Genomic DNA, 15,087 nt, shown 5'->3' with positions numbered 1-15,087 from the left:
TACTCTGTCAGTTACTTTTCAAATAATCAACTATTAGAACATTTTGTCTATAAAATGTCAGAAATGTTGTGTGTTGTATATTCATAGTGAGTGTGTTGTTTTATACGATCATTTTAATTTGAGTGAGGTGTCTTTGAGTACTTTGAAAAGTGCTCTTTGAATAAAATGTTTAAGTATTTGTATTATTACTAGAAAACGATGAAATGTTCATCACAAGTTCCCAGAGCTCAAGCTGACATTTTTAAATATCTTGTTTTTGTCCGGTCAACAGTCCAAAATCCTAAAATATTCAGTTTACCGTCACATGAGTCAGGGAAAAGCAGAAAAATCTCAGACTTGAGAAGCTGGAACCAGCACATTACTATGAATTTATCGATAAAAAAATCATAAAATTACTTATTTTTGTTTCGTTCTTTCATACTACAAAAGCAGTTTAAACTGGATTACTTCTGATAAAGCTGCATCCTCTAAATTTAAATTTACAATAATATGAAACAGAGAAAAGCAGCAAATCCTCACATCTGAGAAGCTGGAACCACTGAATATTTTGCATTTTTTCTTGATCAATGACTTAATCTATTATCAAAACTGTTGTTGTTTGACTAATATAATCATCTTTATTTAGATTAAATGCCTGAATTATTTGTGTTCATTTTTCTAATGATTATTGTTGTTGATTGATTTCTTATAATAAAGCTGAATCCTATAAACCCACCTGAGTACTTTTGATTCCCCTGACCTGACTGCTGTGTAATACCTGACTACAGTCGTGGCTGTAACTGTCAGGGGAGTCGTCCACAGCGGCTCACTGCTGCCATCTATAAATCACAGGTGAAACTACATCTGCACTGTTGACTTTGGCTTTTGTATGTCACACGAAACAAGACAGTTGATCTGGAATATTTGGGGTTTGATTTAAGATACAGACTTAAATGCAATCATATTTAGCTTTTTGATACTATTTATTGACTCAGTGTATTTACTTAACAAACCTCAACCCCCCCTCGCCTCCTCCTTTCTCAAACTGCATGTTTCCATGTGTTACAACTTTTTCTGGAAAACAGAAAAAGAACTGACTCATGAGTGGAGCAACGGATCTGACCCACAAAGCACAACCACAAAACATTCCCTGACTCTGAACGGGGAAAGTGCAGACGTGTTTCTCTTGGCACAAAAGAGGCTATTCTTAAGCTTAAAGTTCACTTTCGATCCGGGCCAGGCGGGCTGCCTCGTACGAAGGCCTAACCTTTCCAAACAAGGATTGGCCTGCTCAGGGAGCTATTCTGACCGCTGACTACCAGGCCACCAACGCAACACCGTCCCTGTTTCTGCTCATTCAATAGGCGGGAGGACGCATGAGAAAATGTGGGCTCAGAGATTATACTATGCATCTCCATTTGGCCAAAACCACCACGATTCTGATCCTGAACGGCAATTTTAAAACAATGGAAAACATGGCACCTTAAATACACACTAACCGCACACATGCAGCTAATGAGTCCTCAGAGACAGAAAACACATGCTTCACTGGGGAATGTGCTAGTTTGGTTCCAGGCGAGTTTTTATCCCAGTGAGATACGCACGACCGCAGCAAGCGTGCCACCGAGGGCTGATTGGACGGGATTAATATAAACACCAATCAGAGAGTGAGTAAACTGGCCAATGGGCTGTTACAGACACCAGACCGCTCATCATTCACTGAGGGGTTTGACGCTGTCCTGTGAAAACCTGGTTCCTCCAAACCTAAGCAAAAATCTTGTTTGTATCAATGAACTTTTAGAGATAATCTAAAAGGTTTGTAGCCCGAAAAGCAGGAGAATGAAGAATTGCCATTTCCGAAATGATCATTGCTGTCCTATTAAAACTGTTCCTCTTTCAGCTTTCAAACATTTCAGCTTTTCCTTAATTTTGGAAAAGCAGTCTTATTTTGAGCTTTGTGACAATGTTTTTTTTGTTGAGAAAAACAAAATCAATTTATTTTTACAATTGGAAGGAAAGGAGAATCGGTGTTTACAAAATAATTATCACTGCAGGGCTCGACAATTAGGATTGCCCGCTTGCCCGGGGCAATTAAAATGTAATAAATCAAGCAACTCACTTGCATGATAGGGCAAGTGGTAAAAAAAGAATTAAACACATCGTTTTTCCAGAGCTGATGATGGGAGTAGCTAAGGAATGAGCCATCTCGCTTCCTTCTCATCTCTGTTGAGAGTTGCACATGTACCGATCCGGCACTCATGAGAGAATGGAGGCGGGTAAAGAAAAGAAACAAAGTTTATGAGCTGAAGCGCAAGCAAGCATTTCAAATATCCTGGGAACAGGAGATTAGTTGGGTGGCATTAGAGGATGTGAGTGAAACTCCAGATTAATTTATTTAAATAAAGGTTAAACATGACTATTAACTTTGGTCTTTGTTGTTATTTGATAACCGCAAACAAATACAATTTGTATAGGGGCAAGTAAAAATGTACTTTTGGCAAAAAGATTTCTGTCCCACTTGCCCGACCAGGCAACATTGAACCCTGCACTGTCTGTGAAAACTATGTTTGAGATAGTTTGATGGGTTTTTACAGGGTGTTTTAGCATCCTTTACATCTCTCAGCCTTCATCAATTTTGTGTGTTTTTTTTCTGATGTAAAGCATATACTTCCAAAATGTGAGCTTTTCATGAAGTAACGAGAAGAGGTCTTGTTTTAAGAACTGTGACAATGCATTCTTGAGATACTAAGGGTTTTTTAAAAGTTTTTTTTTTAGATAAGAAGCAGGGGATTGGTGTTTGAAACATTTTTTGGCACTGTACTGTGAAAGCCATGTTTCTCCAAAATGTCAGCTTTTTATGGTTTTATGATAAACTACAGCTTGTCGACAATGCAGTTTTAAGGTAATCTGATGGCATTTAAAAGGGTTAGCCTAACAAATAGGAAAATTGGTATTTGCATAACTGTCCTCGCTGTCCTGTGAAAAACATGTCTCCCCAAAATGTCAACTTTTTAAGAACAAACAAAAACTGTTTTGTTTTAAACTAGATCGTCTGAGACAATCTAAAGTTGTTTTTTTTAAGTTTTATTCAGCTATAGGCAGCAGTATAGGCATGTTCAATAACAATGTTATCTCTCCATTTCTTGTTTTAATCTTTCTGACACTGCATTTCTTACATAATCCAATGAGTCTTTAAACAGTCCTATTGGCCTGAGAAGCAGGAAAATCTTGGGATTTATTGTCGCTGTCCTTTTTAATATCAGTACATTTTTTACTTTATCCAATAGAGAGCGTTTTATTAGCCTCAGATGAATAATCCCAACCCCAGCATTTAATGCTTCAGTTTATCTGAAAACAAAAATCACCAAATTTGGAAATACATGGTTTTCACCAGAAAGCAAAGTTATGCTTTTTTTTGGAGCAGAATTGGCAAGTGTTGCATTTAAAAATGCATCCTCAACAGTTAGGAGGGCTAATACGGCAGGAAACTGAGCAGTCTAAACCCACTACAACATCTCCTACGCACATATCACACACACTACTGGATGACACACAGGGAGTCAAAACAACACTACTGACACGTTACAAGGATTGCATAACATGCCCACAAACTGTAGTAAGTAGTGGTATTACCGCCTGTGAGAGTAAACCGCTGGCAGGCTGCACAATAGCTGCTTCAGGCCTATAAACGCATCAACACGCCGAGCAAACAGCGCCGAGCTTTGAGGGGAACAACAGGCGTGTTAAATCCTGTGTGTGTGTCTCTGGCGTGGGAGCTTCTGCAAACCCGGATGGGGGAGAGACCAAAGGGTAGCGGAGAGAGAGAGAGCTGTAAGAAGATAATAGGATGATGATAAGTCCTTCTGAGGAGGAATTCGGATATGGATAATGAAGGATATAGATGAAGGAAGTCTGTCTCCTGGATGCAATCTGCACTTTTGTCTTCAAAAGCCATCAAACACAATGAAGTGGAAAACCTTCTGCTGCTTCATTATAGATACCCTCTCACCCTCTCACCCTCTCTCCCAAAACTCTTTCCACCTTCTCTGTCTCCTCACCCCCTCCCTCCCACTCCTCCCAGTCATGTCTTTCTCCCTGTTACGAGCGAGTTGTGTTAATAATTCAGCCCGTCTCCCTGTGCGTCTGCTGCGACAGCTGCAGGTGGGAGAACTCGCACATAGAGAGCGATGGTGAGGGGTTTTGTTCGTGGCTTTCCTGTGAAGCGCTTCAGTGGGAGAACACAATGGGGTCGTGTTGAACCCTCAGACGCAGAATAGATTACCGTTTGCGGCCTGTAAGCACTTCCCCATTTCGGGTCCGTTGTTCATGCATATTTAACCTGTGCGATTTCCAAAATATTATTATTATTATAAAGATGCATAATTCATGAATTAATGCTACAGTATTGAGGAGGTTGGTTTCTCTTTTTCTATTCGGTCAGTAAACCTGTTCAACAGTATAGGGCTGCAGCTAATGATCATTTTCATTATCTATTAATCTGCAGATTATTTTCTAGATTAATCAATTCATCATTTGGTCTATAAAATGTCACAAAATGGTGAAAAATGTTCATCCCAGTTTCTTAAAGTCCAAGGTGATGTCTTTCAATGTCTGATTTGCCATTCCAAAACCCAAAGAGCAGGAAATGTCCATATTTGAGAGGCTTCCATTTTTGCATAAAAAATGACTTTAATGATTAATCAATTATCAAAATAGTTGGCGATTATTTTTCTGTTGATCAACTAATCGATTAGTCTACTAATCGTTGCAGCTACTGTATATTAAATAGTAAAAACAAAGATATTAAATTCAACCATACATATGTTTTTGATGTTTCTTATTTTTAGCACTACCTGCTACAAGCTAACAATGCACTATATAAAGCAAAACACATTCAATTTTCCAATCTGGAGACACCGACAAAAAATTAGGGTTTTGACCAGCTCTTTTTGTAATTGAAGCCCACAAACTACACACACTTCCTTCACTAATACAGGAGTCCCAACTGACCGCAAAAGTCACACACTCACTCAAACTAGCATTCGTAAAAGTTTCTGACCAGAAAAAAGACAACGTGACACATCAGAAGTTCTGGATGAAGCTGTGGCTGTGGTTGGTTTGTACAAACTGCAAAGTAAACTGGGAGAGGCAAACTTTGCAGTTTACTATTAGGTAACCTTGGTGCTTCCTACGTTTCTATGTAGCACTGCTTAACAAAATGGTTAGCATTATGTGTTAGATAAAAATGGCTCAGCTTTATAAGTTGGTCATACATAGAAGCTTAGTTGAATCAATATACAGTATAATCTGGGGGCTAGGACATTGCGATTTGGAGAAAATCAAATAGCGATAGCACAATATTTTTGACCAAATACCGCAATATCAATATTGCGATGAAGTGTTGAGCTTTTTGAAAATAATTATCAGTAATGTGAATATAATGACTAAGTGGGTAAAGGCAGACAGAACAACTAGAACAGTCTGGTAAGTTCAGAAAATCACATCACTTTACTGTAATGTAGCCTTTAAAACCAGGAAAAAACAACACTTATGCCATATACGATACGACGATATCTAATCTCATATCACGATATCAATATAATATCGATATATTGCCCAGCCCTAGCACCGCCAGACAGGAGAGGTTCTAGGACTACATCCCCCTTGTAGATATAAGTAAGTTTGTATGTGGATATTGCAGTTTCATTTTTAGCCTTTTGACTTCGGTGATTCTCTGACTTTCCCTCTAGCACCGCCATGAGGTTGAAAGTTTTGCCTTTAAATGAAACGACAGATGGATTGGTTCAGATATCCAAGGTGCCCAGCACAGGACGAATCCAAATGACTTTGGTGATCCTCTGACACCAGCAGATCAAAACTTTACTTTGTCCAGTACTTCGGTTTATGACCGAACATTCTCATCAGCCTCAGCTCTACTTTGTGTTTAGTAATAATTTAGCAAGTGTTAGCAAGCTAAAATAAAGTGGTGAACATGGTTAACAAACACCAGCAAGTTAACATGTATCAGTTATCAATTATCTGACGTTAGCATTCAGCTCAAAACATCACTGTGCATCACACCACAAGTACAGCTGATGGTGTGACTGTAGACTCTTCCTCTCTATTAATCTTCAGGGCTTTTAAGTACGCACTCAATCACTTAATTGGTTACAATCCATAGCTTATACTAGTTGAGTTAATGCGGAGCACTGTAATAAACTATCCACCAGAAAGGTTTTACTTTTTACAAACTCTTTTAGCCATCTTTCCTATGGCGGAATATTGCTTTAAGGAAAGACGCCATGAGCACAAAGATCAAACTGATCAACTCTTCTGCTGTTACAGTTCCGTAGAAAAGACATAATGTGCGCTGGTCTTTTGATACTGCAGCTGGCTGCCTCTCTGGCCCTCCAGTGTCCGTCCACTATTCCCTGTCCACCTCCGCCCCTGCAGCATTAGAACATAACCTTCACTCTGTTCTCAGTGATGACTCTCTACAGCGGAAACCAGCACCCACACACACACACAGACACCCCATCTACAACTCAAACAACTCAGGAGGGATTCCCTGTGAGACGGTGGGAGCGGGGAGAGGGCTGATGGGAAGGAAGAGAGAGAGAGATGCTGAGTAGCCGGTGTGAGTGATCTTTTCCTATGTGGTGGTGGGACAGACTGGAAATTGCTCCACACCGCTGCTGCCAGTAATCCTGAGTCCGGCTCAGCTGTTCAGAGCGGGCAGCATGTGGTGAGGAGCTACCAGAGTGGGGTTTATTGGTGTGGAAACAAATAAACACAGCAGAGCCTCGTACAGGTAGAGGGATGTTCTGTCACTCAGAGTGTGTGTGTGGCCTGAGGATGATCTACCATGTGGGAGGTGGGAGCAGAGTCCCGGCCTCTGACCACAGAGGATGTGGAGAGAGGAGTCATCGTTCACCTCCCTTCTCATTCATTCTCACACTTTCTTTGTCTGTCTGTCTGTCTTCCTTCAGTCCTTTTTTTGTCTTTCCACTTTCTTCATTCTTAGTCCCACATTTATGCTTTAAGAGCATCAGCAAACAATTATCAGTGAGTAATCAATATTTTTTCAATCCATTGTTAATTGCTACACACAACTATGTTACTCTGACTGAGACAGTATTGCAGTAATAGTTCAAGTACAACTGGTCATGGGTACTGTTTGTATACTGCTTGCACTGCAATTTGGAGTTGAATTGCTCTTTTATAGTTTTTTTTTTTATTCTACTATTATTTTATAGACTTCTAATTATTTTATTTTTACCTTTCTCTATGAAACTGTACTTATTTCTTCCCTTGTGCTACTGCAACACCCAAATTTCCCTGCTGGGGATCAATAAAGGCTTACCTTATCTTTATCCTCTTGTCAAGCCTATAAAAAAATGAAAACAATGACAAATACCCTTTACATGGACTGAGAATAAAGTTGTTGTAAACTTAACACCTCAAATAAAATGTAATTTTAATTTTTAATTGTAATTTTTGTAATGTATTTTTATACTAACAAGGCATCAATTGAATCTTTAGCTTTATTTAGCTCATAGTTTTGGTTTTACATCACATTTGCTACATGATTCAGTCTCAAGGCTCTCATCTTAGGCTGCAACTGAGAATCATTTTCATTATCGATCATTATGCTGTCCATGGTGACGTCTTCAACCGTCTTTTTTTGTCCAACCAAAAGCCCAAAACCTAAAGATATTCAACTTACGATGCAATAAAATAGGGAAAAGCAGTAAATCCTCACATTGGAGAAGCTGGAACCAGAAAATCTGGAACATTTACACTAAAAAACTAACTTAAACGATTAGTTTATCATCAAGAGTTTGTTTTCTACCGGCAGCAGCAGACAGCTGTTTTCAGCAAACAAGCTCTGACAAACCCATTGTACTCTACCTGGCCAGCACCAAACAGCAGACGGATAAAGTTAGAGAAGAATGAGATACTTTTCTCAGGAGTTGGTGGAGACCAAACCAGAGCTAAAAGAGTGAATATTGGACTTAAATTCATCAGGTGGATACAAACACGTCTCCAAATGAATGATAAAGTTGCTCCGTGGTTGCTGGATGTGTAAATCAACTACTTTATCAGGCAAAACATGTTTGACTGTCAGCTTGTTTTGGTGTTTTTCTGCCTAAAAGTGCCAAAAAAGTGATTAAAGTAAGCTTTCTTACTAGTTTCAATATGATATTGAAGAAAAGTGATTCAGATTTTTTAAACCGAAACCAAGATTTTTTTTTTCATTATAACTGAGAAAAGGGATTAATAGATCATTGGAAATATAATTCATATGTTTACCATTGATTTACTGAATTAATGAATTCAGCAAAGCTCACTACACCACAGAGATGTGCAGGCTGACGTTGCTCTTCCAGTTTTAACATGAGATTCAAAGACTGGAAACAAACTAAGTTGAACTGAATGATGAAATAGTACCAATTTCATCCAAATGTGGTTGGATTCAATAAAGAAACTACTACTATTGAAAAGCAGCGTCTCATGTTCACATTACAAATGGCCTTATTATCTATGATCTGACTAAGCTCTTGGCTCCGTATCCCACCCAAACCGCCATGGTGAAGGAGGATCAGTGCTGCCTGGAGACTGTGTGTCAGATCCCGGTGTGGAGGGCAGGAGGAGGAGGGGAGGGGGGTGCGGCGCGGCGCCGAGGGATCTCCTGGGATCACCGCGGAGCTCTGAGACAAAAGGGACATTGTGGCACAGACTGACCCATCCAAGAAAACATTACTTCCTGTCCCATCAGCTCCAGCGTCCTCCGCACGATCTGCTCACTTCCCAGAACTGAGAGCCCATTTTTAACATCATCTGCTGTTAACCATTCACAGCAGCAGTCAGTACCGACATACCCTGAAACTGAAGTTAATAGCCCGGGATTTTATTTGCTTCAATCACTGAACAAAACCGGTTCAGTTCAAGCTCAAGCTCAATTATTATAATTAATAATTTACAGAAACATTGCATGCAATAGTCCACTTCTCGCTCACACACACACACACACACACAGCCAGCGACGCACCGCTCAATCCTCGTCTCTGTAATTGTCTCAGTCCTAAGTCCAAAGTCAAAATGTATTGAACAAAAAATCAATGAAATCATTTTCAACTAAATATTATGCTCCAATCCATATTTGTTGGCGTTTAAAACTTTTCACTGCTGTCAAAAAACTGTCCGCCGCTTGCCGCACACAACAGGAGGCACAGTCTGAATTACCCGGGCAGTCTAGCAGCAATCTATCAGCATCATAAACCACAATAACAAAAATCATATTTTCCCTATTTTTTAGGGTGATGACATCATAAAATATGACAGCAGACATTCAAATATCCATTCGGAAAAAAACTCAATAAAAGCTTTGAATGTAAAAATAAAAGCTTTATTTACTAAGCCAGTAAATCTGAATGAATTATTACTTTGGTGCTCATGTTTTCCATAAAATGAACTGAATGATTAAATTGTGGAGAATCTAACTGATCTAATGATGTGTAGCAAATAACACTTGACTTGACAAATAACAATTTTAATAGACAAGTAGGTTTTCACATTAACTAGACGCTATAATGAAATCCAAAGCACACTCCTCTTTACTTGAGGCTCGCCGCTCTAGGCTACTACTACTACTACTAGCATAACACACCTGAACCAAACTAACTAAATAACTGAATCTCAAATTTCCCGGTTTAGAATGTCCTTGAATGCAGCAATAAGGAAAACTATTATAACAGCCCATGCTCAAAAACCCATTATCTAAATAAAACCTACATAAAACTAAAATAAATGTTTACTGTGATGAGTACAAATCAGTCAAACCAGATCATCACCTAAAATGTTTAGCAACCTCTACCACCATCTCTTTTAAAGGTCACCTATTATGCAAAATGCACTTTTCCATGTCTTTTAAACATCAATATCTGTCCCCAGTGTGTCTACAGGCCACCATAGTATCATAAAAGACCATCCTCTCTCTTTTTCTCCTCCTCCGTTTGTCCGGAAATGGGTGCAGAAAAAAAAAATCGCTTTTTTTCCTTCTCTTCTGACGTCATTAGAGAAATGCAAGCCATGTAAGGGTTTCCTGGTCGAACCAGAGAGAACCTTCAGTAGCTGACCCCGCCCCACAGCGCGTCACTGTCTCTCCTCCTCAACCTAACTTGAGCAAAGTCTGCAAGAACCAGCAGAACAGGCTTCATGTACTCCCATCATCTAAATATAACATGTTCTTTCACAAAGGCTTTATGTAATTACACTGTTTAAACAGATGATATTTATATATTATATATATTTGATGTCATGCATGTAGCAGAGTACAGGTAGTAAATAGTGACTTGTAAGCAACACAACACATTTCTGTTTCACAGTCAAACTTTATTTGAGTTGACAGATGACAATATTAATTATTCACAGCATTTGTAATCATCTCACCTGTTAGTTAGTTATGTTAACATGGTACAGGAGAAAGTCTTCAGCTCTGGTAAACTATGGTAAGCTAAGCTCCGGTGGTCTGTAGTCATGGTAACACAGAGACAGCTACTACTGTAAATAATATACCATTACTCTGATCTTCCATACATTTATCTTTTAGCAGAAATAATGAACTGACTACTGTTTCACATCTTCTATTTTCCACCCTGATGGTCGCTGTGTTTACACACCGTCTCATAGCGGTAGCATGTAGCTAACCCGTTAGCATGTAACTACATGCTAACGGGTTAGCTCTGTATCTCCCATCTGCTTTCAGCTATCTGCTCTCCTCTGGGATGATTCTGTCGGTCATTTCTCACAGATGGATCTGTAAAGACAGACGTAAAACAGAGTGTATGTTTACGGTTTACAGAGTTGATGCATGAGGTAAACACTGAGTTAACTAACAGAGCTATAAATAGTATTATTTACCTGAGAGAAACCGTCAGGAAAACCTGGAATCTGGACCGCAGATGTTCATCATGTGTCGCCGATTTCTGATCAGATTCCTCCGGTAACGTGCGCTGGGTGAAGTTTCTGGTTTATAAACTTTAAAGTGGTTTATAAGCTCTATTCTAGCTGCCTCTCCCTCCACTCCTCTCTCCAGAGCTTCTCCGGGAGGGAGGGGGAGGGTGACGCTGTTGTTGTTGAGGAAGTTTGATTGACAGAAAACGCTGACCAATCAGAGCAGAGTGGGAGGAGACAGGCTGTGAATCAGTGGTTTTCAGACAGAGGCTGAATTAGGCTCTGAGGCAGGCAGACTCAGGCTGCAGTATGAGAAGAATAAAGGGTTTTTTGAACATTGCAGCATGTAAACATGTTCTAGTGCAACATTAAAATACATCTATGAACCTGGAAATGAGCATAATATGTGACCTTTAACATTGTGAGTTATCAGGTCAGATTTCACTGTGAAATCTGTTTATAGTGACAAGGCTCAAGAGCTCCATGGCACAAAACAGAAACCAGTTTTACTTTGGAAGTCACACACAACCGTATCCTTTACTCCTGTTCACTGTCATCAGCACTTTTCCATCATCTGGCTCTTCAAAACAAACCCATGTGCAGTGCAGTGATTCCAGGGAATGGGAAGTAAGTTAACTATGTTTATCTGAAAAGTGGCCTTCATTTGGAGGAACACAGTGAGTTAGAGACTAAAGACCAATGACAGTTGGAGAAGTGTTTGTGGGGTCACATTACCTTGACATGACTCTGAGCACCCAGGTTGTAGATCTCTGTGGGCTTCACCTGGTTGATGATCTTCACCAGGCACGTGCTGTCAGTCAGATCGCCGTAATGCAGCTTCATGTCTAACAAAGAGGGGGGACAAACAAACAGTGACGAACTCACAGTAATTCAAGCTTATTGGTAATCCACATATTAGCCAAATCTAAAAATGTGTGCCCCATTGATCAAAGTTGGCTCCTAGCCATCTATAAGTCAACGATGTTCTGGTGTGTTACGACCTGGCCGCAACAAAAGGGAGACACACCACAATCAAGTATATCTTATTAAATCAAATCAAGCCAAATTGAACCAAATTAAAGTCCCAAATTGAATAGTCACAACATGGGGTGTTGAAATCATTGGTGTGTGATGTGCATGAGTGCCTTCACTCATGCAGGTAGGTGTGGGTCTTGTAAGGCAAAGCATGACGGTAAACTCAGGCAACATAACTACACCAGAACAAGGTTTTTCTGGCGAGAGGAGCAGAAAGAGTAATTAGACTGTAGCCAGGACTTATGTAACCCAAGGAGGCTAAAAAGAGGAGAAGTCACAACGTCATGTCATTGGGGTAAAACACATGCGCAGTAATATCTGGTCTGCACTTGCTGAAAGGCTCCTATAGCTGGAGCACGATCACAGAACATGGGGATGATTGATTCATTTCACTGAGGTGTCTGCAGTCTGCCTTGGGTCAGAATATATTCTATACGAAAAATCAAAAAGGGATAATGTACAGCGAGCTGGTCATTGTTGCGAACTAAACCCCATTCAGGGCGATGCAGGATCCCTCCGCAGCATCACCCTGGGGTGTCGGGGTCTCGCTGTACATTATATTATTACATGGCTACTTACTTAAGAAATCAATAATTTGAAATAAAAATGGTCCTCAGAGATCAAAACTACGTCCATAGCAAGGGTCTGCTATTGGACATAACAGACCGTAGAATGTTGTAATTGACCAATCAGAATATGTAGTGTATTCAACAAAGCTGTGTAATAAATTAAATTAATCTGCATGTCGTTACTAGATCTAGATCTGGTGTGAGAGAGGAGACTTGCTATTTTTCGTCCGAAAAAGTTCTGTCAGGTCGCGCAAACCCAAAGAGCATCTGAGCAGACACCATCCCATTATTTCTAGCGCCGTCTGCTGTAACCCTCCAACATCACAGCTCCAGTTACACTGCGCATGTGTCATACCTCACAGCTCCCATGAGGTCAGAGGCCGTGACTCAGCCTTCATTTAATAACCTTGATGTAACCTAGGAACACACTGGGCGCCACAGGTGTTCCAGATGCTAATCTACCACCTGAGCAAGAAAAGATGCAGGTTAGGACCAGACCAAACCCAAAGAGGACCCCAATCAGTAAAGTCACGGCAAAATAACCAAACCCGTACGTGGTGTGCCGTTTTCTGTGGAGAGGAACAGAGAGAGGGGTCATCACATGTGTAACTGCAATTCCTTTTCTGCAGTCTAGAGGAAGTGTTCTTCTTCAAAGTTTTTAAAGTACCAAGCGCTCATTCATACTGTCCTGTCCTAGAGCTTGAATATAAATATACACTGCCTGTGTTTATACTTATATATAGTTTAACATCTATAGGTTGGTGGTGAGGGGTTTTTGCGAATGGGAGGAATTCCAAAGAAAAGAGCTGAACGAAATGTATCTCTTTGACTGGTTTACCTATTCAAGATGATATAAGTTGGTGCGGAAATGGCGGTAAAAATGGTCTGGATCGTTCATTTACACACAAATTCGCTCTTCTCACGATTTATAGATAAGGCCTATTGCGAATTGAGTCGAGATGGTTTGTCATTTTAGAATGTTTATCGCTGCGTGTATGCGACCACACTCGCTCGTAGACAATACCGAATTAAAGCATATGGTCAAAGTGCTTGAGCCCCGCTACAATGGGCCTTCACATGTGTGCCAGTCTGTTGTGCCTGCCCTGTATAAACGAGCAAAAGCTACAGCGTAGTTCAGGAATTATCAACAGGTCAGAGTCTTATGATGGAGCATTTGTGTTATTTATTCATTGATAATATGTCAGTATTTGTGTGTTGAATGTTTCTATTTTTCAAAATAAATGAAAATATTTGTATATTTTCTGTAGAATTTATTTGACATGCACTTTGATTTTTTAGTTTGGCCCATGTCCCATCCACTAACATGGAGGGGGCGGGGTTCATGAGCTGTACTGCAGCCAGCCACTAGGGGGCGGTCGAGGATACTTACTGCCTTCCGTGTGCGTCTGTGGGTTCTGGTAAAGATGCTCAATGCGACCCGTGTTGAAGGAGCTGGAGCGACGCAAAATACCATGAACCTGTGAGAAAAGGAGACAGGATTTATAATTCCATATTTCTTATATTTGACACTAATTACTTACACCATTTCAGTTTTAACATTACTACAAACGCTACCATGCTTGGTTAGCTTTGTAGACCACTTTCATATTGTCCAACGTAGTGCAGCTCCCACTGAAGGAAATATCGCTGATCATAGCTTTTACTGTGAAGCAGCTTTAGGGGATAGTTGAGTTATTGCGACGTTTACACGTACTGACTGGAGAAGCCAATGTCAAAAGTTGACCATCATCAGGACTGAGGGAGCTGAGAAAAATTGTATGCAAATATCCTCTGAAGCACCGTGGCGACAACTGCCGCTTGTTTTGATTCTCGATACGTGCCTTGATTATATCATACAGATCCAAAAAAACATTCTTGGTCAACAAAACACTGTAAGGTAAAAATAATACAAAGCAGAGAGCTATTCTACACATCAAATCATCAGGAAAATCCTGCCCCTATTGAATTTGTATGGGGGAACCATAGACTGTATAAAATATGGACGTAGTCTCCGTGACGTCACCCATAGGTTTCTGAAGAGCCGATGTGATGCTCAAAGTGGGTGGCTCTGGCCGTCGCCATCTAGGCAGTGATGACAGCCTAACTCACAGCTAATCCAAAAATGACCAAAGAGGTGGCTCATCTGTGGAGCTGAGGCGGGCCCGGGTGACGCAGCAGAGCAGAGCACCCACCGGTCACTGAAAGCAGCAACGCCCTCATTATGCCGAACTTTAAGACTTAATATAAGTTAAACGGGTGAGTTATATAAAAATGCAGCCCCCGTACAGTTGTCATGAACAAGAGTACTAGCTTTAGAGTCCAAAACCGTTTTTTGTACGGGGCTGTAAACATGTTTATTTCAGCTGTAAAGTCAGGCTTTTAACATGGGGGTCTCTGGGGATTGGCAGATCAGCGTTGGCGACATTTCTCAGCACCGGAGGTTGCCGCTTTGAGTGAACAAAGGGCATCATAGTCACTGGTGGAGATCCAGTTTATATCAGATGGGTTCAGTTGATTTAGATGATTTTATACTTAAAAATCACATTAT

General features: G+C 40.3%; 1 protein-coding gene across 1 annotated transcript in view; it reads right to left on the bottom strand.

The window, feature by feature from the left end:
- The window catches only part of gmds (GDP-mannose 4,6-dehydratase), a 191,215-nt gene that overhangs the window by 160,896 nt on the left and 15,232 nt on the right, over positions 1-15,087 (bottom strand). Inside the window, exons 3-4 of the mRNA XM_074636264.1 lie at positions 13,930-14,017; positions 11,671-11,780 (exon numbers count right to left, since the gene is read on the bottom strand). Of these exons, the coding sequence (XP_074492365.1) occupies positions 11,671-11,780; positions 13,930-14,017 (198 nt within the window). The remainder of the gene's footprint in view (positions 1-11,670; positions 11,781-13,929; positions 14,018-15,087) is intronic.

Source organism: Sebastes fasciatus, chromosome 5 (genome assembly GCF_043250625.1).
Source record: "Sebastes fasciatus isolate fSebFas1 chromosome 5, fSebFas1.pri, whole genome shotgun sequence".
Lineage (NCBI taxonomy): Eukaryota > Metazoa > Chordata > Actinopteri > Perciformes > Sebastidae > Sebastes > Sebastes fasciatus.
Note: the sequence above shows the minus strand (reverse complement) of the source record. Positions and strands in the feature narration are given on the sequence as shown.